Consider the following 27,337-nt stretch of genomic DNA (forward strand, 5'->3'; position numbering starts at 1 on the left):
GCTATCGATTAGAAATCACATATCCCCGAGTCTCACCTGTGAGTGGCACCGCCTCACGCTGTTGTGGATCCCCACGTGGCTCGGAGCCTCAAAAGCTCCGTGACTCCTGGGTGGTGATACAAAGACAAAGGTCCCCCGTGTAGCCTTAACAGACTGTTGGGGCAAGTGTTGTTAGCAAGTAGCAGCACCACCTATGAAGGCCGGAACGGTACACGAGGGGGTGGGTGGCCAGCACCGTGCCCGACCGCCTTTGTCTCCCCAGTAATGATATTTACACACCGCACCGGGTACTCATTTGAGGCTGACTCGACCTAGGGGAGGCCCAGAACCGGTTCAAATAATCGTCACTGGGTGTTGGCTGTGAGCGGGAATCAAACTCGGGTCGTTATGTTCGTAGAGCAGCGTAGCGCTAACCGCTAGACGACCGCCACACACGTTACACACACACACACAGTACACACACACAGCACACACAGTACACACACACGGTGCACACACAGTACACACACAGTACACACACACACGCACAGTACACACACACGCACAGTACACACACACACGCACAGTACACACACATGCACGGTACACACAGACACAAAGTACACACACGGTGCACACACGCACAGTACACACGCACACACAAACTCACAGTACACACACACGCACAGCACACACACACACAATACACACGCACGACACACACGCACGGTGCACACGCGCGGCACGCCCACACTCCTTCAGTCACGTGACTAAGGTTGACGCCCCGCCCCGTCTCCCGAGGTGACCTCTTGGCTCTCTCGTCTCTCCTCGACACGTAGATTCATTTCTTACTCTTACCTAGAAACGTCATTGTCTGTCTCTGTGGACGCAACTTGCGAGGAATTGTACTCACAAACTGTGGGGTTTACGTTTCAAATAAAGTGCCCAGATACCACGCGATAAGCCCCGTGGTGAGCCAGTGCTATTCGTATTTCTAATCCGTCAACATGAAAGTAGTTAAATTAACAATTTATTACCAATCTCCATATATATCAAAGGCAAGTTGTGAATGTGTCTGTTCAAAATGTTTAGCGTACTTCCCGATACGCACCAAGCTTGAAATTTGCCATGTGGGTAATTTCCAGACTGTACACCATGCAAACATTATAAAAATACACTTTTGTATATATTCTTTTTGGGGGGGGGCCCAAATAATGGATAAGCATGAAAACACCACGATACATAGGACTTACTTTGATTAGAATCTTGGAATTGATTGTGTACATGTTGAAATTGGTCAATTTGCATTTTGAGCATACTGCTGTTTTAATAAATGTTCATGATTCTGAGAATATAACTGTAATTCTGAGCATCATAATGACCATATTGGAATTGTCATCATGAATGGGGGTTCAATTATTTTTTATAATAGGAATGCGGTTTTGAGCATGACTATTGATATTTCAGACTCATTTATGACAATAGATTCACGATTAAATTGCGATTTTGTTTTGCTCATCAATCAGGATACTGTTAATGATGCGCATGCCCATAAATTGTTGAAATTACTAGAAATGCAAGTTGTGTATACTCTCCAACCCCATTCCTCTACCTACCCATTCCCTTGACGGGCTCCGTGCCCACTTAAACCCATGGCGGTGATGATTCCACCTCTCGCTGTAACAATCAAAGCACCTCCAACTTCTGAATGCAAAGGTGCTGGGTTGGTGCAACGCCAAAACACATCGTCAACGCCGCTCCCAAGCCCGCCCTACGTTAGGTAAAGCGTTATGATCAACAAAATAAAAAGTATAATGGTGCGGCGACTGGAGATGTCACTGTGTGTGGTGCCAGGCCTGCGAGGCCACAGCGGGATGGACACTGTCGTGGGTACACCCCGGACACACGTGGTGTAGCACAGCCCTAGTGGGGGGCTCGGGTGAGCGCTGGTTAAGCGCCGTGGCTCCCGTTGAGAGAGCGAGAGAGCGTCAGCCCAGCCAGGGTTACGTTGGGGGCGTGGTACCTCTGGCTGACCTGGGGACGCGTGACCGGATTATACTGGAGGGGGGCCACCGGCGGAGGGGGGCCAATGGGTGGTCACGTGGTCCGGGAAGAACTCTCGAGAGCCTTCGGGCAAGGGCGAGAGAGTTCTAGAAGGTGGGCGGGGCGAGAGGCGGAGCCAATAGCCTGCAGTGTGTTGTGTTAATAGCCTGGAGTGTGTTGTTGCTCCCTCCCTTGAACTCAGCAACAACAACGTGGACATTGCATCCCACTGGGATTTTTAGCACACAGCGTTGGTGTACGGTGCTTTTCTCAGGAATAGTTTGCTGTTTTTTTCATGGATTTTCTGTTTGCAGAGTCACACACAAAGTCACTTTAAGATGTGTTTCTTGTTCGTGTTCGTGTTTGTTGTGGTTGCACTTGATTCAAGAGCCGAATGGCTCACAGGGCTATACCAAAATAAATAAACTGAAATTATTGTGTACACTATGTGTGTACGTACACTGTGTGTGTGTGTACACTGTGTGTGTGTACACTGTGTGTGTACACATACACAGTGTGTGCACTGTGTATGTGTGTACACTGTGTGTGTGTACACTGTGTGTGTGTGTGCACTGTGTGTGTACACTGTGTGTTCACAGTGTGTGTACACGTACACACTGTGTGTGTGCACTGTGTGTGTACACTGTGTATGTGTACATGTAAACAGTGTGTTTGTGCACTGTGTGTACACTGTGTGTGTGTACACTGTGTGTACACGTACACAGTGTGTGTGCACTGTGTGTGTGTGCACTGTGTGTGTGTACACTGTGTGTGTGTGTGCACTGTGTGTGTACACTGTGTGTGTGTGCACTGTGTGTGTACACACTGTGTGTGCACTGTGTGTACACTGTGTGTGTGTGCACTGTGTGTGTGCACTGTGTGTGTGTACACGTACACACTGAATTAGATGATTGTTATTATCTCGATCCCGCAATCCCAAACAGGTGAAAGTCCGCATCGAACCGAACCCCCGGCAAGGCCGTCTACTTAACGACGAGAGAAAATTCACACGAAATGTCCTTTTCAACGAAGCCTTCCGGATGCAAAATGAAATAAGCTTTTAAGGAATAAATAACAATCATCTAATTAAAAATACAACACGATTCAAAGATGTTTCATTTTATAACTTCAAAACGGAGAACGGGGTACTTGCGTGAATGCGTCCTTCGTCTGCCGTAAATGTTGCGACTTTCCTGGCCGAAAGCCCTAAAATGCTTGGACCCTTATTGGTGCACAGCGTCTCAACAACAGCAGTGGGGTTTGCTTCAACCAATAAGTACGAACATCCAGACGTGAATCAGCAAGGTGCATTTCTAGTCCTAGTTAGACAAAATCTACGTCAACACGTAAGACAAAACTACAATTCATGTTGTAGAGAATGTACCTCCTCCGAAACGTGTAACTTTCAAGTGGTATGCCTTGTAACTGATGAATGATCCGAGCGTGCTCCCTATTTCAAAGACGATGAGTTGCTTCAGAGGCCGACGCTTCGTGAAACACAAAAGTACCCTTTGACCTGTATCACAAGAACAACGGGTCTCACCCGAGTTCTCTGTACAGGTTACTTCCAAACAGACACACTTTGTCCTAACATCACTTATTCAATGTTTGACCCTCAGACAAAATGTTACATGCACACGCACAATCAGACAAGTATTCATTCTAAATTATTGACAGGCATTTTAACAAAATTGAATTACCGCAGTGAAATAGACTGCATCAGGTTACATCGTATTAACAAAAAGCTATTTAAAAAAAAATATGCACCGTCTACTTAACAGTGAATGTACAACGTACTATTGCATTTGCATGCTGGCATCTCGGTCAAAATTGATAAAATTCTAAACATTACCTACAAAGTAACGTAGAAGGGAAATAATAAACCAATAAAATAAAATTCTCACGACGTTCGCAAGCAGCCGAAACGTCGTGAGAATTTTATTATGTTTCATTTTTATTATCTTATTATTTCCCTTCTACGTGACTTTACCGAAAGAACCAAGAAGATCAATTCCTGCAGTCACGAAAGCTTTAAATCGAAAAATTAACTACAAACTCCACAACTAAGATGCCACATCAACCAACGCCCCCTACTGACAGGCTCTTGTTCACATGCAGGCCGGTGCAGGGCCACCACCTTCTGCCACACAGGGGCAGCTGCTACTTGGGGATGCTCTTCGAGTGTCTGAAACGAGATACAAAACTCCGAGTTGCTGAGACAATCTTGATTTGAAGTTTGTGACTGCAGGGATCCATACTCCTTGGTTGTTTCGGTAAAGTCACGTAGAGGCGATTAAGCAGGCACCATATAAATGCAATTGATAAAATAGTGAATGCTTGGGAGCTTATTGGCTCTCGCTCCTGGTAAAAGATCAACCCAACCCACAGGTCCACAAAGACTGGCCGCTCTAACTCTGCAGGTTGAACCTAGGAATTGAGTGTTCAACTTCACATTCTTGTCATTAAAGGCCTGTGACAAAGGTGCATCACATCTACCGGGTCTCCACTTGACTTTGTATTGTCTAGGAGGAAGTCCACCAACACCTCTACTTCCACAAACTGCTGGGAGTTGAATTTCGATTTAAAGCTTTCGTGACTGCAATGATTCATCTTCTTTGGTTCTTTCGGTAAAGTCACGTAGAATGAGAATAAAATAATAAATTGATAAAATAAAATAACACAATAATATTCTCACGACGTTTCGGCCACAACACAAGCGGCCTTCATCAGGTGAAGGGAGCGAGACTGTCTGGTAGGACAGCGCTGGAGTGAGAGAGCCACGTTCAGATCACGGCTTTTAAGCTGTGTGAGAGGAACAAAGAGCCTTGACGAAGGAATTAGCATAAAATTTAGCATTGAAATGGCTGAATGATTAGCTTGTGACTGGTCACAGAAATAGCTATGTTAAAAGTTAAAGCATACACATCCGCAGAGGCACCCATTGTTAAAAGGAATTAGCATAGAATTTAGCATTGAAATAGCTAAATTAAGGCATACACATCCGCAGAGGCACCCCTTGATAATGGGATTAGCATAGAATTTAGCATTGAAATGGCTGAGTGATTCGCTTGTAACTGCTACAGAAATAGTTACGTTGAAGTCAGAGCATACACATTCACCGAGGCACTTAGTACAAATCAAACAGGAGAATTTAGCATTGAAATAACTAGGCGAATTTAGCATTGAAATAACTGGGTGATTTGCTAGTGACTGGTCACAGAAATGACTACACATCTGAGCTATTCACAGTACTATATAGTGAACCAATAAAAACTAAAATATAAATTACCTTCATGTTATCAATAAACTCTATATTCTCCAATCAGCTAAGCTACCAACCATAAGTCGTTATATATCACAATGCTATATGGCGAAAAAATGGGTGGATTCTTACCCTCAAATTTCCGTACCACGGATAGCTACGGGCCCCGTTCAGACGGACGAGTTCGTCCATGGTCGGAACAGAGGAGGGGGAGAGAGACAGCTGCGAAGCCCTAGTATACTCCATGTTGTAAACCATACCATTAACCGTGGTGTGAGAGGTATTAAGAGGCAATGCTGGCGAAAGAGCTGCGGTCTGAAGGTCATCGTAAAATTACAATTAATTAAGAACAGAAATGATTTAACACATCTTTCCAGTGGTTACTAAGCCTGAATCCATCTTCTCGGTTGAAATTGTCTCTGTGCTTGTATATGTGAATGGCCTCATGAACGAATCTCTCATGGTAGCCAGTTGGTTTGCAAAGAACCTCCGTCTTGGAGAAGTCAATGTCATGTGAGCCCACTGAATTGTAACAGTGATCTGCCACGGCAGAGTTCGTCTTACCGTGTTTCAAGTCTGCTTTATGTTCGCGGATGCGGTCCGAGATATGTCTTTTGGTTTCTCCAATGTAGCTACTACCACAGAGGCACTTTAGTTTGTAAACGCCCGGGTACTGTATGTCTGGAAGAGCACCTTTTACAGATAGAAATAAATCACGGATTTTGTGTACTGTGTTGAATCGGACCTGGATCTTGTGTTTATTCTGGATTTTTGAGATCTTTTTAGTGACCCCTGCAATGTAGGGTAAGGTGATGGTTTTGAGTGGCTCTCCAAGAGGATCCTTCTTCATGACTGGAGTGATGGCTTTGCGGATTGTGTAGTCGGAGTAGCCATTAGCCCTGAGAGCCTGGTGTACGTGCTTGAGTTCACTGGTAATGTGTTCCTGGTCGGAAATGCATTGGGCTCTATGGTATAGAGTCTTGATGAGGCAGTTCTTCTGGGATGGATGGTGGTGGGAATCCGGTTTCAAGTAAGCATCTGTATGGGTAGCTTTCCTGTAGACAGAGTGGCTCATTGAACCATCATGTCTCCTTTTAATTAAGACATCCAGAAAGGGTAGTTTGCCATCTTTTTCGACCTCCATGGTAAATCTGATGGCTGGGTGTATGGAATTGATGTGGTCGCGGAATTGGTCTAGAGCAGGCTGGCCATGTGGCCAGATGACAAAGGTGTCATCAACGTACCTCTTCCATAAGGTCGGGCGTAGAGTGGCAGTCTGGATGGCGTCAGTTTCAAATTTTTCCATGAATACGTTGGCTACAACCGGAGATAGGGGGGAGCCCATTGGGGTGCCCTCAGTTTGTTTGTAGAAAGTTCCATTCCAGGTGAAGTATGTGTTGGTTAAGCAATGTCTCACCAGGGGGGGTACATCAGTATGCAGTCCTTGATGAACCAGGTCTTCAATGATAGCGATGGTGTCAGGTACCGGGACTTTGGTGAACAAGGACACCACATCAAAACTGACAAGCAGGTCGTTTGGGGACAGGGAAATGTCTTTGATTGTCGATACCAGGTGAGTAGAATTTAGTACCGCAGAGGTGGTTTTTCCAGTGAAAGGTCGCAGTATATCAGCCAGAAAACGTGCCAGTTTGTAGGTGGGGGAGCTGATAGTAGAGACGATGGGACGAAGGGGTGTATCTTCTTTGTGTATCTTTGGAAGGCCATATAATCTTGGTGGTCTGGCAGCAGAGGGTTTCAACAAGAACTGTTTGTTCTCATCAATTAATGCTGTTGAATCAGAGATAATTTTGTTCGTTTTGGTGACCAGGCTGTTGGTGCTGGGAGTTGCCTCGCTCTGACTCCTCCTGCTTCACGTTGCCTCCATCAATGTGAAGGTCCCATTTAGGAGTTGAATCTTCATCTTCACATTTCACCTTCACTTCTTCACTCTTCACCATCACCTCTTCATATTTCACCTCAATAACTTTAAAAGTGTCCAAGCTGGGATTTTTTTCCGGTTCGTGTTTCATGAGGGATGGGCTCATGGTGGCACTTTGACTTTCACAAGCTGATTTCAGACTCCACTCCTTGTGGTTCTTCTGATGCTTCTGTGTTCTCTGGTGTACTTGAAGATGTTGTTGTTGTGCAAACGCCTTCCTGCACAGAGTGCACTTGAAGGGTTTCTCTCCCGTGTGTGTTCTCTGGTGTATTACAAGAGCAGGTGACCGTGAAAATGCTTTCCCACAAACACTGCACTTGAAGGGTTTCTCTCCCGTGTGTGTTCTCTGGTGTTCTACAAGATTAGATGAACATGCAAATGCCTTCCCACACACAGTGCACTTGAAGGGTTTCTCTCCCGTGTGTGTTCTCTGGTGTACTTGAAGATGTGGAGACTGTGCAAACGCCATCCCGCACAGAGTGCACCTGAAGGGTTTCTCTCCCGTGTGTGTTCTCTGGTGCCGTGTCAAATTTCCAGTCCGATCCGTGCTGTATGCACACCGATCGCATTGGAGCCTTGTCATACCAATCTGCGCTGAGTGCATTTGCTCCAGCAGACCAATTCTGCGGAGGAAGCGTCAGCTGCAGACAGAAAAAAATATCCACACCATCTACACGTCAGTATCGAGGCACAGAAGAATGCATATATACACAGTAACACGTGACTTACGCGCCTATACTTATTCATATATTCATGATGTAGTAAAAACGTTTCCCAAATTCATCACAGGGCTGTTATGGCACACAATGAGAGGGCAAATGGTTATAAACATGCCTGGAAGTCCTCGTATCTTCAAAATGAATGTTCACCCAACACTCCGAGCACACAATTTCAGCTGTCTGGCTACAAAAGGAATATGTATGAGAGCTAAATTCAGCTGACATAGCAAAAGGGTGTTGAAAACAATACTATTTGTGTTAGGCAGGTGTGAACCCAGGCTCAGATGTCCTTAAATGCTGGGATGAACAGTTCCGACTTCAGCTGGATGTGCGTGCTGTGTTCACCTCCAGTTTCCATTCTTATAAAGAGTTCCAGAGGAAAACAAAAATAAACTATTGTTATGCCATAACGTCCGTGTTCAACAGAGTTAATAGACGTTACTGCAAACACAAACTGTACACTGTCACTGGGTAAACAGGCGGTGGCGTGTCTAGAATCACGTCTGGCCACCTTCATCTGCTTGGCATGAATGCTTCCTCACTCCACCAAGTAATTGAGGATCAACGAACATAGCCGAGGCTAACTGGAGTTTGCGTGTCTCTCTCCGTGGTGAGATGTTAACTACCTCACCTGGTGTACAGGAAGTCGTGGGTTCAATCCCGACCCTGACGCCTGCTGTATATTTGGAGTTTGCGCGTCTGTCCGCTGAGCGTCTTTGACCGATAGACATTGACACACGTATTCTTGTTTCTTTCGGTAAAGTTACGTAGATAGAAAATAACAATAACAGATAATACAATTACATTAAATAAAGACCATTTGTGTTGCAATCAAAACGTGGGGGGTTTTTTGCTTTGTTTACTATACGTTTGTTATGTTATTTTTCTTTTATTTTCTATCTACGTGACTTTACCGAAAGAACCAAGAATATTAATTCCTGCAGTCACCAAAGTTTTAAGTCAAAACATTCACACACGTTGACAAAGCCTCACCTTGTGTTGTTGTGGGCAGGTCGCTTCTGATAACAAGAGCGGTATAGCAGCTCAAGCGGGCTTGGCCTGCTAACAAAATAAAATAAAAATTGCGTGAATATTTACAATAAAACAAAGTTACAAAGTGGCGAGCCGGGTGAAGACAAATTAAACTTAAGCGAGATTATTAAAGTGAATGCAATCAGGCGAGGGCAGGAGGCAAGGCCCCGCGTGGCTAGGCCCCGCGTTGTAAAGTTCCAACCTGGACATCGATTCCCATGCTCGCTGCTACTCAACTGACATCCCTACGAGAGAGCGAGGCTCTACCTTGGTAAACAACAACAACAACCACCACAACAACCACGACCACCAACACGATGAAAATTTCTCACCTCGGATTTCAGTGCAAGAGCGAAGCGATCGCTTCCTGTTACCTCGTGACGTCACGCGCCAGCTGCAGGTGACATGACGTCACGCCTGGGGTACAAGACACTCCCCTCCCACGAGCGGCTCCGTAAGTGAATAAATTATGTTAATGAAGCCGGGCCATAAGTCGAGGGATGGGGGCGTGGGTGCTGAACCCGTCCCAATCAACTCGCGACGGCTTTCACAAATACATTATGTTAATGACCCGCCAGTCACTGGGCGTAGCTTTGCCCAAATAAGGATTGTACCGGAACACATATCGGCAGTGACCAAGCAGAGGTGACGTCACGCTCAAGGGCGCGGTGGACAGGGGTGGGGTGAATACCTTGGTGACATGACGTCCCTAGCGAGGCACATCTCCCCCTGGCGTTTCACACCGATGAGGTCATGCTGAGTGGTGACGTCACAGAGCAGGGATGGAGTTTAAGTTGATTTAGATTCTTTTTCCATTGCTCCATCTCTTGAACAGATACCCCTTGCGTGCGTGAGCTCAGCAACTACAACGTGGACATTACTGTGTGTACACACTGTTTCTGTGTGTACACACTGTTTCTGTGTGTACACTTATGTATACACTGTGTGTGTGTACACTGTGTATACACTGTGTGTGTACACTGTGTGTGTGTGCACTGTGTATACACAGTGTACACAGTGTGTGTGCCTGTATCTCTGTGTGTGCCTGAGTCTCTGTGTGTGTGCCTGTGTGTGACACCTGATGATGATTGCTTGTGTTGCAGTCGAAACGTCGTGAGAATTTAATTGTTTTATATTTTTGTTATTTTATTGTTTCCCTTCTACGTGACTTTACCGAAAGAACAAGAATAAATATCAGCTCTATGTTTTCCAGTCAATACAGTTTGGGTAGTGAATAAATTATAGTCTTAATAAGCTACACATGACGAATTGTAGGCAATTATAGTTATAATCAAAGACATTATTAAACAATCACGTGGTCCCTGTAGTCGCCGTTAGAGACACAAAATCTGCTTGAAAACAGTTCATCAACATATATGAATACATTGATTCGAATAAGCAGAGTTAATTTCCTATTTATGGCATGCCAGCTATGTGTCAGTTTTCGATATCAACATCACCTTATAAAAGAATAACATTTAAAATATAAGCGCACAACTTTATCCGTGATGAACGCTGCACTTTGTCGTCTTCCTGCAGGGGGCGCTGTAAACCTACACGCACCCCCTGCATGCGAACGACGGAGGCGCAGGGACAGACATTCGATTACGTTGGAATCGATCTGCAGATGGCCAGCAGCTCCGTGTCGCCTTATCTCGATCCCGCGATCCCCTACCAGGTGAAAGTCCGCATCGAACCGAACCCACGGCAAGGCCGTCTACTTAACGAGGAGAGAAAATTCACGCGAAATGTCCTTTTCAACGAAGTCTTCCAGATGTAAAATGAACTTTTAATGAAGAAATAATGTAAACCAAAACACAACACAATTCAAAGATGTTTCATTTTAAAACTTCAAAACGGAGCATGGGGTACTTGCGTGAATGCGTCCTTCGTGTGCAAATGTTGTGACTTTCCTGGCCTGAAGGCCGTCAATGTGTTGGACCCTTATTGGTGCACAGCGTCTCAACAACAGCAGTGGAGTTTGCTTCAACCGATAGGTACGAACATCCAGACGTCAATCAGCAATGAGCATTTCTAGTCCCAGTTAGACAAAATCTACGTCAACACGTAAGACAAAACTACAATTCGTGTTGTAGAGAATGTACCTCTTCCTATACGTGTAACTTTCAAGTGGTATGTCTTGTAACTGATGAATGATCCGAGCGTGCTCCCTATTTCAAAGACGATGAGTTGCTGCAGAGGCAGATGCTTTGTGAAACACAAAAAATACCCTTTGACCTGTATCACAAGAACAACGGGTCTCACCCGAGTTATGGTTACTTCCAAACACATACACACACTTTGTCCTAACATCACTTAATCTAGATTTGAACACTTAATCAATGTTTGACACTCATAGAAAAAATGTTACATGTACACGCACAATCAGACAAGTATTCATTCTTAATTATTGACAGGCATATTACCAAAATTTAATTACTGCAGTGAAATATCCTGCATCAGGTTACATCGTATTAACAAGAAGCTATTTTTAAAAATACGCACCGCCTGCTTAACAGTGTATGTACATAATCTTGGTTCTTTCGGTAAAGAACAATAAAATTCTAACTGCAGTCGAAACGTCGTGAGGATTCTATTGTTTTATATTTTTATTATTTTATTGTTTCCCTTCTACGTGACTTTACCAAAAGAACCAAGAATATGAATCCCTGCAGTCACGAAAGCTTTAAATCAACAGTGTATGTACACCGTACTATTGTTGCGTCATTCAAGACGAGTAGGTCGTTGCATGCTGGCGTCTGGGTCAAAATGTAGCAAATTCTAAACATTACGCTACAAATAATAGATGAGGGCGCTTCGATGGCAACACAAGCAATCGTCATCAGGTGGGACAAGCACAGCAAGAAGACGAAACTGAAGTAGGCGCCTACTTCAGTGACGTCACGCTCAAGGGCGCGGTGTACGGGGGTGGGGTGAATACCTAGGTGACATGACGTCACTAGCGAGGCACACCTCCCCCCGGCGTTTCACGCCGATGACGTCATTCTGAGTGGTGATGTCACAGAGCGGGGATGGAGTTTAAGTTGATTTAGATTCATTTTCCATTGCTCCATCTCTTGAACAGAGACCCCTTGGGTGCGTGAGCTCAGCAACTACAACGTGGACATTACTGTGTATACGCACTGTTTCTGTGTGTACACAATTTTTCTGTGTGTACACTGTGTGTGTGTGTGTACAGACTATACTCTTTTGTTCTATTCGGTATTGACAGGCAATAAATCTAGAATTGTGTACAGAATTGTGTACAGACTGTGTGTGTGTGTACACTGTGTACGTGCACACTGTGTGTGTGTACACACTGTGTGTGTGCCTGTGTCTCTGTGTGTGTCTGTGTCTCTGTGTGTGCGTGTGCCTGTGTCTGTGTGTGTGAGGGTGGCGTTTGTGCACAGACTGCCCTATATGACATCATAACAACAATCTGGACCACTGGACGGTTCCACAGGGGTATCTCACTCCTCAGTGTGCCAGGAAAGGTCCTGGCAAGGATTATTCAACATCGCCTTGCCAGGCACGCTGAGGAGAGGCTTGCAGAGCCCCAATGCGGTTTCAGGAAAGGGCGGTCCTGCACAGATGCCATATTTTCTGTCCGTCTGCTACAGCAGAGGTGTAGGGAATTCCAACAAGACCTACATCTCTGCTTTATTGACCTGGTCAAGGCCTATAATACCATCAGTAGACCTGGGCTCTGGGTTGTTCTTCGTGCTTTTGGAGTCCCTGACCCTCTGCTCACGATCATTAAGGACCTTCATGATAGTGAGCGGGCCCGGGTAAAACTACGTGGCCGGGAGTCAGAGCCATTCCCTGTACACCTTGGGGTGCGACAGGGATGCCCTCTGGCTCCCACATTATATAACATCTATTTTGACCACGTAGTTCATGAAGCCTTCAATAGCTGTACCGAGGGAATCTCCATTTGGTACAGATATAATGGAGGCTGATTGATGCCCGGGTGCGGTCAAGTGATGGCTCCCTATTGCTCAACCACGTTATGTATGCTGATGATTTGGTAATAACTGCTCATTCAGAGGAGGAGTTGGAGACGCTGCTGCTGAGACTTTACCATCAGCCCCACCAAAACTAAGAACCTGCATGGATATTTTGTACCATCGGACACTCCACCCCCACAACTCCCATTCGGTGATGGGGCAGTTGTGGAGAGAGTGGAGAGTTTTCCATACCTGGGCAGTGTGCTTATGACAGGCTCCAGTTTAACAGCAGAGGTCTCACTCCGAATCAGTCGAGCGGCAAATATCTTTTCATCGGTTGCGCAACGCTGTGTGGAAGCTACCTGGTCTGTCGCTCCGCACTAAGCTTCAGGTCTTCTCGGCCACGGTCATTCCCTCCCTTCTCTACGCTTGCGAAACGTGGACCCCCTTAATGGAGCATCTTCGCTGGTTGGAAACATTTAGGCTGGCCTGCCTACGATCCATCCTGGGTTTAACCAGGCTGGATTGTGCGAGGAGCTCAAAAATCCTTGAAAGATCTGGGCAAAGTCCCATCGGTGAGCTCCTCCGGCAGGCAAGGCAACGTTGGCTGGGTCATGTAGCCCGCATGCCCAGCCACCGCATGCCGAAACAGCTTTTGTTCGGCCGGATCGAGGGGGCTAAATGGGCGCGGCACGGGCTAGAGAAGAGATGGAGTGATGTGGTACAGGAGGACGTGGAGTTGAGTGGACTTGCTGATGACTGGTACGAGCGGTGTCAAGATCGGCCTCTGTGGAGGAGGCTCGTGAAGGATGCTATTGGGCAGTTGGAGGCAGTCGCCCACTAACAACAACGGAGGGCGGAGGAGCGATGCTCACAACAACGAGCGGAGCGCCGGGTGGCTAAAGCACAGCAGGTTGACACAGTAGGGGGCACAGGTGGTGCACCAGCCAGTCATCTAAGTCAGTCGACCCGTGGCACCTGGGTCTGCCCCGTGACCTCCTGCCCGCGGGCGTTCGACACTTCACGTGGCCTCAAGGTGCACATGGTCTGGCACAAGCGTCGTGGTGACGTCACCGCCACTTAGTGGCGAATGGCGGTTGTTGTTGTTGTGTCTGTGTGTGTGTCTGTGTGTGTATCTGTGTGTGTATCTGTGTGTCTGTGTGTGGGGTGTTTGTGGCGTGTCTGTGTGTGTGTGGTGTGTCTGTGTGTGGTTTGTGTGGCGTGTATGTGTGTGTGTAGTGTGTGTGGGTAGTCTGTGTAGTGCGTGTGGCGTGTCTGTGTGTGTGTAGTGTCTCTGTGTGTAGTGTGTGTGGCGTGTCTGTGTGTGGTGTGTGTGGCGTGTCTGTGTGTGTGTGGTGTGTAGTGTCTCTGTGTGTGTGTATCTGTGTGTGTCTGTGTCTGTGTGTATCTGTGTGTGGTGTGTGTGTCGTGTCTGTGTGTGTGTGGCGTGTCTGTGTGTGTGGTGTGTGTGTAGTGTCTCTGTGTGGTGTGTGTCTCTGTCTGTGTGTGTAGTGTCTCTGTGTGTCTCTGTGTTTCTGTATAACCGGTCCTGGGACTCACCGAGGCCTTCTCTGCAGGCTCCACCGCCACTATTTGGTGCTCGCAAAGTGGCAGTGGTCCCCCCACCACGGGGGGGCAGTGGGGGGGGGGGGGCTCTGGGAGTTTGTTGCCTCGCGGATTTTTGCGTTCCATCCCCCCGAGGACGCGAGGCTTGCGGATCCCCCGGGGGTGGAAATCCCGCGGGGTTTTTCTCTCTCCACTGGGCAGCCCCCTTGCCAGGAAGGTCGACTGGACGGTAACGCATGCAGGGTCCCCCCCCACCGCACTGGTAAATAACATAAACCCATAAAACAACATCGCTAAATAACTTATTGTTACATCTCTCGTCATCAGAGGACAAGGCGCGTGATGTTGAATTGAGTTTATTTGAATATTGTGTATGTAACCTTGAAATGGATTTGATGTTGCCTGCGGGCAGAGTCGCAGCACCCTTTAAAACAAATTAGCTCAATGACTCTTCAGATTTGAAGCTTTCATGACTGAAAGGATTCATACTCTTTGGTTTTTTCGGTAAAGTCACGTAGGTGAAAAATAAATAAAATAAATGAAAACTAAATTTAGTTTTATTTTCAAAATAAATAAAATAAAACTAAATGTAATTTTCATTTATTTTATTTATTTACAAACTAAATTTAGTTATATATTTTATTTATTTTTTACATACATGACTTTACCGAAAAAACTAAAGAGTATAGCTCTGTGACCTTTACTCGGGAACCAATTTATTATTCTGACTTCAGAACTGTCCATGGCCGGAAGGTCAAGGGAGGCAGGGAGGGTAGGAGGGGGAGTGGGAGGGAGGAGGAGAGTCCTACTAAATCCGAATTTTCCATCTCCCGTGGTGGCACGCAAGCCAGAGAGATTAGGAACCGTGTCGTATTTGTATCAATTAAAATGGACAGGAGTCAACAAGATACACCGCTCACTCTCACCGGGGCTAGGGACTCAACTTGGCCGTTTGAGCTGCGTGTCTCCAAATCAATCAATAATTCGTGAGTTCACATTCCAGCCATGGGCAACTCGGCCTCATCATTGTGGGCATAATTTTACACGACATCATTGGTAGCGTTGATTGCCCGTGTGTCTGCGAGTCAGTGTTGGTCGTCATGTTGGTCATACAGAGCCAAGGGCACATTCTGACCGGTACTATTGATGGGCAATATCTGACCTACGACCTACGACCCAAGTCAAAACAAGTGAGCACAATCGGTGTCCGTGATAACAATGGCATTGAGAGTTAAAGTTGCTGTTTCTGCTGCTGCCGACGACGATGATGATGATGAGGAGTTAATGATGATGATTCATAATCGATGTTTGGGCGAGGTCACTTAATGACGATGAACCCTCCAAAATTGACATCGTAAAAACCCCCCCACCCACAGCCACACAGACGCAGGTGTCACGTGTGCGAGCGCTTTCACGATCGTTCGGCGGCGGCCGATGTGCACGTGACCCGCGATGCGGGCCGCGTGCGGGCGGCAGCGATGGGGAGGTGGATCACCGCACGAATGCTGCGAAACTCCCTCGCCCGTGAGCGTCGAGGAGGCGCCCATAACCCCCGGCTCGCCAGCAGAAGGCGGTGCAGCAATCGTAGATTAACCGCCATGCGTTTTGGTTGCTATCCGTTCGTATAAAAATGCTGCGCGCGTTGAGCTTTTGATCGCACCGTACGTAGCCAACCGTGCAAAATCAGAGGCGTGGGTGGAGTGTTTCTCCCCTCGCACAAGGAGCGGCTTTTCTCCGGGTGCTCAGGTTTCCTCCTACGCTTGTTCACACGACTCACTCATTGGCTGACAATATCCTGCGATTAAAAATAAATAAAAAACACCCAAATGTCGAAGGTGCCCTACTGAGTGGAGAGTCCCCGTGACACTGCGTAACTTCCTGGATAATTTATTTATCATTATTTACACTCCGGACCCAGTTGGTTTTTTTTTGCTGTCGTCTGACGTACCGATTTGGGGAGGCATCATGCGCGTGCAGGGGCAGAGCCACGGGGGGGGGGGGGGTTGGGGGGGGCCTAGCCCCCCCTGAAAGTTTGGGAAAGTCGGTCATCGGGGTAACTGGATATGCGGCTGCTGCAAAAGGGTGCAGGCTGCCACCTTGTGCTGCCCTGCAGGCTGCCACCTTGTGATGTCACCTTGTGCTGCCCTGCAGGCTGCTTGAGCGGCAGCCATTCGAACTTATCGAACTTATTAGCCACGTCAGCGGCTCCGACCTATTAATAAACTCCGCGTTCAAATCCAATAAAATGTGTTTCATACATTTGTGGCGCCCATTGGAAAACATAAACTGGATATCTCAGAATGTTGAAGTCAGCAACCCACCAAAGTAAAAATCCTGGCTCCGCCCCTGCGCATATGGACAGATGGAGGGGAAACTCGCGAATGTTGCGCGATTCTAGTTTATCAATAATGAAACTGTTCCAGTGGGATAAGGCATTGCTGGAGAGCGTTACGGGATCCATGAGTACGCCCACTCCCTCCCCCCCCCTTGGTTATCATTTGCAATCGATGCAGAACTAGTGCACCACTATACGCCATCATGAACACTACAGCCGACTTAATCGAGATCCAAAACGCACAGAAATTACAGTGATACTCTGATTTAACGTCGCTTCGCAAATTAGGTCGTCACTTTATTAACATCGCCACCCGATTTGCGTCGCCTCAACCCCCACACTCACGTCGCTGACAGCATCACCGTTCGTCCTCTCTCGTTATCCATCGCCTCTCAGCCCCTTCGCCTCCACCACCACCTACTACCACCATCACCACTTACTACTACCACCACTACCACCACCACCACCTACTACTACCACCACCACCACCATCACACTATCAATCGCTTCGGTATAACGCCGTTTCGATACTCAGGAACGCATCCCCGACGTCCACACACACACACAGATAGACACACAGAAAATTACTTTTATAGGCAAGGTTGTCTACAAGTGTAGCGTGAAGTGTATACAGTGCAACGCGGCTCAGTGAAGGGTATGACGGATGCTGCAGGGGCGGCTCCCTAAACAACTTTGTAGGGGTCACCGAACCGCACTGTGAATCCTCAGTGTGCCGAGTGAATGTTTCTAACATTTGGCAAAACGCGGCGTTAACAAGAACGGAGTTAAAAGGAACAACAAGGCCACTTAGTCACTAACCGCATTCAAGTGGTGACGGTCAAAAACAACGGTGCTTCTGCATTGTGGAAATTCACCACGTGCGGATGTTGGCAAGTGTATAGCAGGGTAGTGAAGTGTAGCGTATCAAAGTGTAGCGTTTGTAGTAGTGTAATGTATAGTGTAACGTGGCTCGTAGCGATGGGCATGCTGGATGCCGTGGTGCCCCAAACAAACTTCGTGGGGGTCACCAAACACCCGCAGGACCCGGGGCTGAAACCAGATGGAGTCCGATTTCAGCCGAGGCCACCCCTAGGCTGCGGCTTGAGGCTACTTGCACAAGAATTGATCGGTCCATGGGCACAGCTCGCAATCGACGTTCCAGTGGAGTTGTTCCTTGCATCCGCATTGCTTCTCCACCGTGAATGGGGGGGGGGGGGGGAACAGCACGGGGCGAGGGTGCGAAACAAACGCGAGAACCGTCGTCATTTTGACCGCGAGATTTTTTTGATCGCAATTTTGCGATCGCCGTTGACGCCGCCGTCTCCGTGCCGGCGTTGCTTGGGTGGCTGTCCTAGCCCAAGTTTTTGTTTCTATCCTAGCCCAGGTTTTTGTTTCTATCCTAGCCCAAGTTTTTGTTTCTATCCTAGCCCAAGTTTTTGTTTCTATCCTAGCCCAAGTTTTTGTTTCTATCCTAGCCCAAGTTTTTGTTTCTGTCCTAGCCCAAGTTTTTGTTTCTATCCTAGCCCAAGTTTTTGTTTCTATCCTACCCCAAGTTTTTGTTTCTATCCTAGCCCAAGTTTTTGTTTCTATCCTAGCCCAAGTTTTTGTTTCTGTCCTAGCCCAAGTTTTTGTTTCTATCCTAGCCCAAGTTTTTGTTTCTATCCTAGCCCAAGTTTTTGTTTCTATCCTAGCCCAAGTTTTTGTTTCTATCCTAGCCCAAGCGCTGTATATGCTGGTCATAGCGAAGTACCATAGGATATGAAAGTATGTTATCTGCACGATGCGCCCTAATAAAAAAAAGAACGAAGGCAAGTTTTCCGAGGGACATTACAGTAGTGTAGAATAGTGTAGAGTGGTGTATAGTTGTATAGTGTAGCATGCAGCGTAGTGTATAGTGTGTGATGTATAGTGTAGTCGTGCATTGCAGTGTATAGTGTGCATGCTGAACTTCTTCACACCGTACGTAGCTGCCCATGCTCAGGAGGTGCGGGGGAAGGGCAAACACTAAAAGTGCTTCTAAAGAAGAGCTTTAAATCTAAGCGCCTTCTAATATCGGAAGAGCATTCCAGACGGCCGCAGAAGCACATCCGAGAGCGCTGCGCAATGATGCAGTGACCACCGCCTTTGTTCGATGGCCGAGCCAAAAAGCCGCTGCTACCAAGATGACCGGAGTTTGTTCCAACGGTTCATGCTCCTGGACGAGATCATTTTTTTTTACCGTGGTTTATTTGTGGAAAGCCGAGTGGCTGAGCGGAATCAAAATAGCTGACTCCGTTTCAGATCGCGGGCTCCCAATTCCGTGTTTCGGCCGTCCGTAATTTCAACGATAAATGCTGCTACGTTTGAGTTGTACATTTTTGCTCGATACAAGATTAGAAAAATTCAGAAAATGTCCTTTCACTGAAATGTGACACACATGTAGAGAGAGAGACAGCAGAGGTTGTGGGTTCGATGCCGGCCCCTGCTGCTGCATATTTGGAGTCTGCGTCTCATCATCATCACGGTGGCTAGTAGATGTTAACTATCTCGCCTGATATGCAGGGGTCGTGTGTTGTATATATAGGTGTTATGAAAATTGATGAAAATAATGAAAATTAAATGAAATTTGAGATTTGCATAATTTATCCGAAATTATGTTAATCAGTGTAATTATGCGCATAAATTATGCTGATCCGAGAGATAATCGTATTAATTTATGCGAGTGGGCGTGGTTAGGATAATGCAGGTCGTTATGGATTATCAGGTCGAGCCTCGGTGACTAGGATTGTGTTATGAATTGGAATGACGCAATTGATCGTATGCAGTGACGCAGGCGTTGTGAGCGTGAATGAGAGAGAGTCGATTCGACACTGCTCTTTAATTCCGTATTATCGATAAGGATACGATTACTCTCGATTGAACATTACGAATTATGTGTGTTATGGATTATGTGTGGTGATAGTGTGCTTATGATAGGTCCCCAGGATTCAGATCTCATACGCAGAACAATATTATGCAGAATTTCAGGAAGAATCACACACAAACCTTCTGCTTTGATCAATTTTATTTTCTAGCTAACTTTAATTTTTGGATAATATGAAAACTCTCGACCTTGGAATTTCAACACAGCGTTAACATGATACCATCACGATTGCGTTGTTTCACCTCGATAGCGGCACCTGTGGTTAATTCCCGACGTGTAACACAATCAATCGGTTGTTGAGAGAGAGATTAAAACATGCAACTATTCTATCAAATTCTTAACCTTATAATATGTAAATTCGTGTTTAAACATTGCCCACACAGTACCACATCCATTCATAGACCTTCAAGTCAATTCGTATCACGTTGTTAACAGGACGATTGGTTATTATGCAACTCAATGACAGCAGTATTTTCCTTTATGAATTGATTTTTAATGCACCACCTTGGAGTGGCACCCTTCTTGATTATCCCGATATGCGTATCGTGTGTCTTCTTTATCACTGGTTCAATTCTTTGCGTAAAGCAGATGCCGAGGTTAGCATCTCTTGTGTCCAAAATGTGTTTCCTGTGTGTTGCGGCGCGGTGGGGGAGTGAGGGGGAGAGTGTGGAGGAGGGGTTGCATACGACCGGCTGCCAGTTTCTGTCCACCGCTGGCTGGATGAGTCAGCACGACGCTCGCCGTCGTCGCGCCGATGGGTGTTGAGTGCGGGGCCGCTGCCCTCTCAGCGCTGGTGACGCGAAGTTGCGCACTGTGGCACGCTGGTGGCACGCTGCTGGCACGCGCTGGTGCTGATGGCACGCTGGTGGCACGCGCTCCCTCTCCTTGAAGATGCACGAACGCGCCCGTGCTAGTTCGCTGATAGCAGTTTCTCTCCACTGCTGGCTGAGCTGCTGCACGCTCTTGCTTGGCGTTGCTGGCCGCACTCTTTCTCCTTGAAGGTGCGCGAACGCGCCCGTGCCGGTTTGCTGGCAGCAGTTTCTCTCCACTGCTGGCTGAGCTGCTGCACGCTCTTGCTTGGCGTTGCTGGCCGCGCTCTTTCTCCTTGAAGATGCGCGAACACGCCCGTGCTGATTCGCTGACAGCAGTTTCCTCCACTGCTGGATGAGCTACGCCGGCGCGCGCTCTTTCCGCTGCTGTAGTATCTGACGCTGCGCTCGCCGGCAACAGGTCAAGTTTTTCTTCTGCTGAGTGAGCCGAGTCGCACGCGCTCTCTTTGTTGAGGTTGTTGGCGGCTCTCTGACAGCAGGTTTCCTCCACTGCTGTATGACTCAAGTCGCACGCGCTTGGTCACTGGTTTGCTGAAGTTGTTGGCGGCTGCCCAAGCTTTTCCGCTGCTGGTTGAGCCACGTTGCACGTGCTTTCTTTGTGGAGATGCTCGAGCGCTCTCAGCGCTGTTTCGCTGATAGCAGTTTCTCTCCACTGCTGGATGACTCACTTTCGTTGATACATCGTGACTCAGCGATCCTCGCTACTCAGCGAGGCTCGGAGCCAGCCGCTCCATGCGACTGCTCGTCCTGTGGACGTCTTGACTCGCTGATCTGTCTTGACTCTTGACTTAACTTCACTGACTTTTTGAAAAATGCGGCTGACCGTTATATTCAAAGACAATTCTCTCTGCGCAGTGGAAAAGGGGGGGCGGGGTCTGTGTGTGTGAGTTCGTGTGTGTGTGTACAGATGGCTCCTGCGATAACGATCTGTTTGCCCTGGAGTGAAATTCCTCTCTCGCGCTCTTCGGGAGAGACAAAGGTGGTCGGGGTTGCTTGGAATATTGTTTAAACTCTTTCGCAAGTTTGCTCGTTGTCTCATTCCTTCTCGATAACCTTTGATGTGACTCGGTATTCCTGCTCCAAGCTTTGTTTTAACAGTAAAAGTATTAAAGGTGAAAATCATTTGATAGCGAATTAATTATTGGATAATAATTCACTGATGTATCTGGTGGCCTGGTCTTAATTGGAGTGAGCGCGAGGACCGCTAACTTTAGCTTATTCTTGTTATTGCATTTTAATTTTGAACCGTTGTTTTAATGACAGAGCAAAATATATATATGGTTTAACCCGTGGGCGTCCTCGTTTCTGGCTTGTGATGGGCTTCCCTCTGCGTGACCTCCCTTAGGGCACATCAAACTCTTGTTCATCTGGAGATCTTCGCAGATAGCTGCTAACATCCTCGCCTCGAGAGTTTTATTATTTCTTTATTTTTTAATGGTCTGTTTATGACCGACATCTGGTTTTTCGTGTTTCTGGCTTACGGGTTTTATTCATTATTAAAAAATATATATATTGTTTGTCACGACAGAAAGGAAAAAGAAATCTATGTGTATGCATCCGTAAATATTCTTATGGATATTAATTGTGGAAAAAGGGCCGTATACAACACGTGGGTTCAATCCCAACTCTGACAATGACCGCTGCTGTATGTTTGGAGCGTTTCAGATCTGCCTTGTGCTCGCGGATCTGGTCAGAGACATGACGTTTCGTTTACCCAACGTAACAATCACCAAATGTGCAACTTCGTTTGTAGACTCCAGGGTGTTGCAGGTCAGGAATGACATCCTTCACAGATGGGATTAGATCACGGATTTTGTGTAATATGAAATAGTTTCCGCTTTTTAATGAATAGTTTTAGTTTATTTTTGGGGAGGGGAGGGGGGGGTGGGGGGGGGTGAGGTGCGCACCTTGAGAGGTGTCGTATCCTCTGTCACAGCACGTGACACAGCGTCCCTCGGTGGCCCCCTTCGAGGTGACGCTGCACTGCGGCCCCACCGTGCCGGGGACGCCGTGAGTCTCGTTGCGCTCGCAATACTCCGGGCTGGCATTCACGTGAACCAGGTCGCTCGCCGTGGGCGCCGTCAACTGCTCGTTCACCGCCTCCAGACGCCGGTGGGGCCAGCGGGCGGTGCCGCCCCTGCCGCCGTTGGCGCCTCCGGCACCGCCCCCACCGTTGTGGCTCACCAGCTGCACGGCGGAACTTCTGTCGTACTTTTCCTGCGGCAACCATCATCGTCGTCATCAGGGGATGTGGTGGTTGTTGAGTGAATGCGGGGAGCTCCATTAGCTGTGAGGGACCCTCCCCTCCCCCACCCCCCCCCCCCCGTCTGTAACCCTCCTATGGATTCATCCTCACTCTTGGTTCTTTTGGTAAAGTCACGTAGGTAAAGAAAATAAAAGATACAAAATTTTTAATCACGACGTTTCGATCATCATCAGGTGTGACAACCACAGCAAGAACATTTTACTGAAGTGGGAGAGAAACCGGAGTCAAGGGGTTTATACTGGCCATGGTAGGGGGGGGGGGAGTGGGCGGGGCTGTAGGTGCGGGAGGAGGGGCCAGTGGGGAGAGAGCCACGCATCTACAACGATTGCCGCCAACACGGATGGTGGCACTCGCAACAAAATAGCCGCACTGCCAAGCGCTGACAATGTAATTAACTCTGTAAAATAAACTAGTATCCGGTAAATAAGAGGGAACAACTATGAACTGTTAAATTTTACTTGGTTAATAACACATTTTAATGATTGCTCAGTTTGTATCTGTCCTCTGGGTTGAAGTTATGTCTGTGTTTGTATATCTGGATGGCTTCATGAACAAATCTTTGATGGTAGCCAGACGGCTTGCAGAGCACTTTGGTCTCGGAGAAAACAATATCATGGGAGCCCACGGCATTGTAGCAGTGATCAGCCACGGCGGAAGAGTTAGTCCTGCCGTGTTTCAAATCTCGCGGATACGGTCTGAGACATGACATTTCGTTTCCCCAATGTAACAATCGAAACAAATGCAACTTAGTTTGTAAACTCCAGGGTATTGCATGTCAGGAATGACATCCTTCACAGATGGGATTAGATCAGGGATTGTGTACTGTACTGAATCGGACCTGGATCTTGTGCTTGTTTTTAAGATTTTGGAAATCTTTTTGGTAACGCCTGCTATGTATGGTAACGTGATGGTTCCCCCACCCCCACCATGCCCAGTATAAACCCCTTGACTCCGGCTTCTTTCCCACTTCAGTAAAATTTCTTGCTGTGGTTGTCACACCTGATGACGATTGCTTGTGTTGCAATCGAAACGTCGTGATTTTTTAAATATTTTTATTTTCTTTACCTCCGTGACTTTACCGAAAGATCCTTGCGGTCATGAAACTTCAAATCTAGAAGGCTTCATCCTCGTCACTCCCACCCCACACTCACCTCCTCTGGGTGCAGTCTCATCACCTGCAGCCGTGAGCTCACCTTCAGAAAGTTCCCAATGCTGCGAAAGTCGGCGAGCTGCTGCCAGCAGATTTTCAGCATGCAGGTGCCAAATAACTCGTGGCACTTGCAGCCCATGTACGCCAGATTGTACACCGCCTGCAGCACCACCACTAGCACCGTCATCATCGTCACCACCACCACCACACTCACCGCCACCATCATAATCGCCACTACCAACCGCCGTTCGCTAACAAGTGGCGGTGACGTCACGACGGCACCTGTGCCTGCGTCCGGGGATGGAATTCCTTTCCAGCTCAGACCCAGCGTGCCCTTCGCCACAAACATCACCTCTTGCTGTGTGTAACGGCTCTCTCGCTGCTCCAGCAGTTCAACTGCTGGGTTATGTTTTTTCGCCCTAAAGACGACCGCTTTGTGGTGTTACGATCAAAACGGCGTGGACGTTTTATTTTTTCTACCTCCGTGATGACTTTACCGAAAGAACCCAAAGGGGTGTGGATTCCTGCAGTCGCGAAAGCTTCAAATCAAGATTCATGCATAACAATAATCTTAAATGTAAGAACTGTATCCTGCGACCAGACGTTATTGTACTTGAAACATAAACCGGTAAAATTTTGATTTAAAGCTTTCGTGATTGCAAGGATTTATATTCTTGGTTCTTTCGGTAAAGTCACGAAGAGAAACAATAAAATAATTAATAAATATATAACCAATAAAATTCTCACGACGTTTCGACTGCAACACAAGCAATCATCAGGTGTGAAAACCACAGCAAGAAAATTTGGAAAAAGTTGTTTTTTTTCTTCAAATTTTGATGATGATTGTTTGTGTTGCAGTCGAAACGTCGTGAGAATTTTAATGTTCATATTTTTATTTTGTATTATTTTATTGTTTCCCTTCTACGTGACTTCACCGAAAGAACCAAGAATATAACCGGTGAAAGTTAAAGCGAGAATCATTGCATCAATCACGATTGGTAATACAACCCGAGCCGACGAAGCCGAACCTAATTTGCATTGATCGCAAAAAATAACTTTTTTCCATTACATTTGTTTTTTTAATAACAATACATACACATGCACAACCCACCCGTTCACCCACTCACCAGCCGGCCGGCCTCGTTGTTGTGCAAATTCAACGCCAAAGACTCCCCTCCTTGCCCGCTGCCACGATTGCGATCGCCCGCATCCACGAACCACTTGGCGAATTGGTATCCGTATTCGACGTCGTCTCCGGAGCCGCCCCGCCGAGCACCCAGCGGTAGCTTCATGGCGTGGGGAACGACCCAGGAGCAACCGCCCTGCAGGGCCCCCTGGCGGCAGGCGCGCGCCACCGCGTGGGCCACTCCGGCGGCGGTGACGGCGGAGACGAACGCGGCCTCGCGCGAGCCTGGGGAGACTCCCGGGGGGGCGTCGTGCGTGAAGCCCGCCCCGTCAGCTGGAGACAATGCGGCAAGGCCGGTGTGGGAAGGGGTTTTGGGGGAGAACACGCCAAGCAGGTGGTAGGGAAAACGTCGCCTATTTAGAGACAGACCCCTCTCACGGGATTTGCCCGGGGACCGAACAATGGGCTCCGCGGCCCTGCGAAAGGAGAGCCCCCGAATCGGCGGCATGGGGGCGTGCAGCTCAGAAGCGGCAGCAGCACGAGCGGCTGGGGAGAGCTCCCACCCTCAAGGACCGACACGAGTGGGGACCAGGGGGATCGTCGCCGCGGGTAGGAGCCGAACGCCGTCTCCAACTCCGCGGAATAGATCTCGGGACAGGGAAACGATCAGGTGACGGGTATTACGATTGCTGCGTTTATAGCGGCCGACCTGGGGAGCGAACCAGGGCCGGTGGGACGTCCGGGACCCCCAAGAGGCGTGTCAGGAGCGTCAAGAGCAGTGAAGCGAGCGAGCCGCAGCCTGGCACTGGCCCAGAGCGAAGGCGGTTGTCATCGGGTTAACGGGGCGGCCGCTTGGGCCGCCCGTGGACATCTCCCGCTGCCCGAGGACGGGAACTCTGCAAAGCAGAGTCGCGTAGGGGAGGGGGAAACCCCTGGAGGAGGAACGCGGGAACTCCGAAGCAGAGTTGCGTAGGGGAGGGAGGTGGGCGACCCCCCCCTTTCCCCCCCCCAAAAAAGCTTCTGTGTGCGTGTCTCGGGGAACCGGTCGGGGACCTTAAGTGCGAGTGGATGTGGCGGGCTCGCTCTGACCCCTCACCCGACTTGGCCACGGGGTCCAGCGTGTCCTCCGCGCCAGGCACCGTGCAGTTCCACCGTTTGCCCTAGAACTGGTGCCGGCACTCGGACAGCGCCAGGTGGACGCCCTCGGCCACGTGCGCCATGTGGTCCCGGTGCCGCAGGCATATTCTGCGCTGTGCGGGGGACAGCCCCGGCACCAAAATGCACAGCGGCCGATACTCGGAGGGGTCAAAGTTGGGGGCCCACAGTGCGAGCGACCTGCAGAGGGATGGGGGCGGAAGTCACGGTGGACGGGGGATGTTGACTACCTCGCCTGGTACGCAGGCAGTTGTGGGTTCGATCCCAACCTCTTAAAAAATGCCTGCTGCTGCATGTACGTTTTGAGTTTGCATGTCTCTCCCCATGGTTGCGTGGATTTATCTCCAGGTCCCTCTGGTTTTAGAATCAACGTCTCTACGCGTTTGGAGTGATTTGGCTGCTGCTATAAATCACCACGTGATGATGATATCGGCCACTTGCTTGAGCTATAAAGTGCGATAGCCAGGCCTCTCCTGAAAAAGTGCTACATGATAAAAAGTTAAATAGAGCAAATATCTGTGGAATTTCTACAGGTTTGTAAATTTGAATATTACGCGATGTACACACACACACACACGAGTTATTCTTCTCTGAAGTTGTGTAGTGACACAGCGCCGACCGCTGTCCAGCGGCGGCAACTGCTGTGGACAGCGAGTGCACTCACGCCGTCGAGAGTCTACACACGGCCGCTGCGTGCCGGCAGGGCGGAGGAACCGGGGCAAGGGTCATGGAAGACCTCACAGGGAGGGAGGCCCCTGGAACCCTCTGGTTGGTTTGAGAAGGGAGGTGAGGCCAGGGACGGGGCCAGGGCGGGGCAAGGGGCAATATAAAACCAGCGGTGAGAGCGCTCCGGGCTGCCGGTATTGGGAATGGACTCTTCTTCTCATTGTCGCCTTCACCGGTAATTGTGCGGCCGGACAGCGGTTGGTCGTCTCGGTCGACGCAACGCGGTTCAGGGTCGTGTCTGGGCCGCGGCTGTACGGCAGCGTGGTGTCGAGAGAGAGGCCGGAGTTGGTGTAACGGAAATAAGAGACGGTGCCTCCTGCGACTGCATCGTCTCCGACTGTGCGTGTGCGTGCCGCACGC

The 27,337-nt window shown here is 48.3% G+C and overlaps 1 protein-coding gene across 1 annotated transcript in view; it reads right to left on the reverse strand.

The window, feature by feature from the left end:
• Nucleotides 1–25,604, reverse strand: part of LOC142910239 (protein Wnt-5b-like) — a 34,640-nt gene extending 9,036 nt beyond the window's left edge. Inside the window, exons 1-3 of the mRNA XM_076059945.1 lie at nt 25,098–25,604; nt 24,014–24,130; nt 22,499–22,771 (exon numbers count right to left, since the gene is read on the reverse strand). Coding sequence (XP_075916060.1) covers nt 22,499–22,771; nt 24,014–24,130; nt 25,098–25,604 — 897 coding nt within the window. The remainder of the gene's footprint in view (nt 1–22,498; nt 22,772–24,013; nt 24,131–25,097) is intronic.
• Nucleotides 25,605–27,337: the final 1,733 nt, after the last annotated feature.

This window comes from Petromyzon marinus, unplaced genomic scaffold (genome assembly GCF_048934315.1).
Source record: "Petromyzon marinus isolate PM22_M1 ecotype Great Lakes invasive population unplaced genomic scaffold, UKy_Petmar_22M1.pri1.0 PM_G_Scaffold_14, whole genome shotgun sequence".
NCBI classification, from domain to species: Eukaryota; Metazoa; Chordata; class Hyperoartia; order Petromyzontiformes; family Petromyzontidae; genus Petromyzon; species Petromyzon marinus.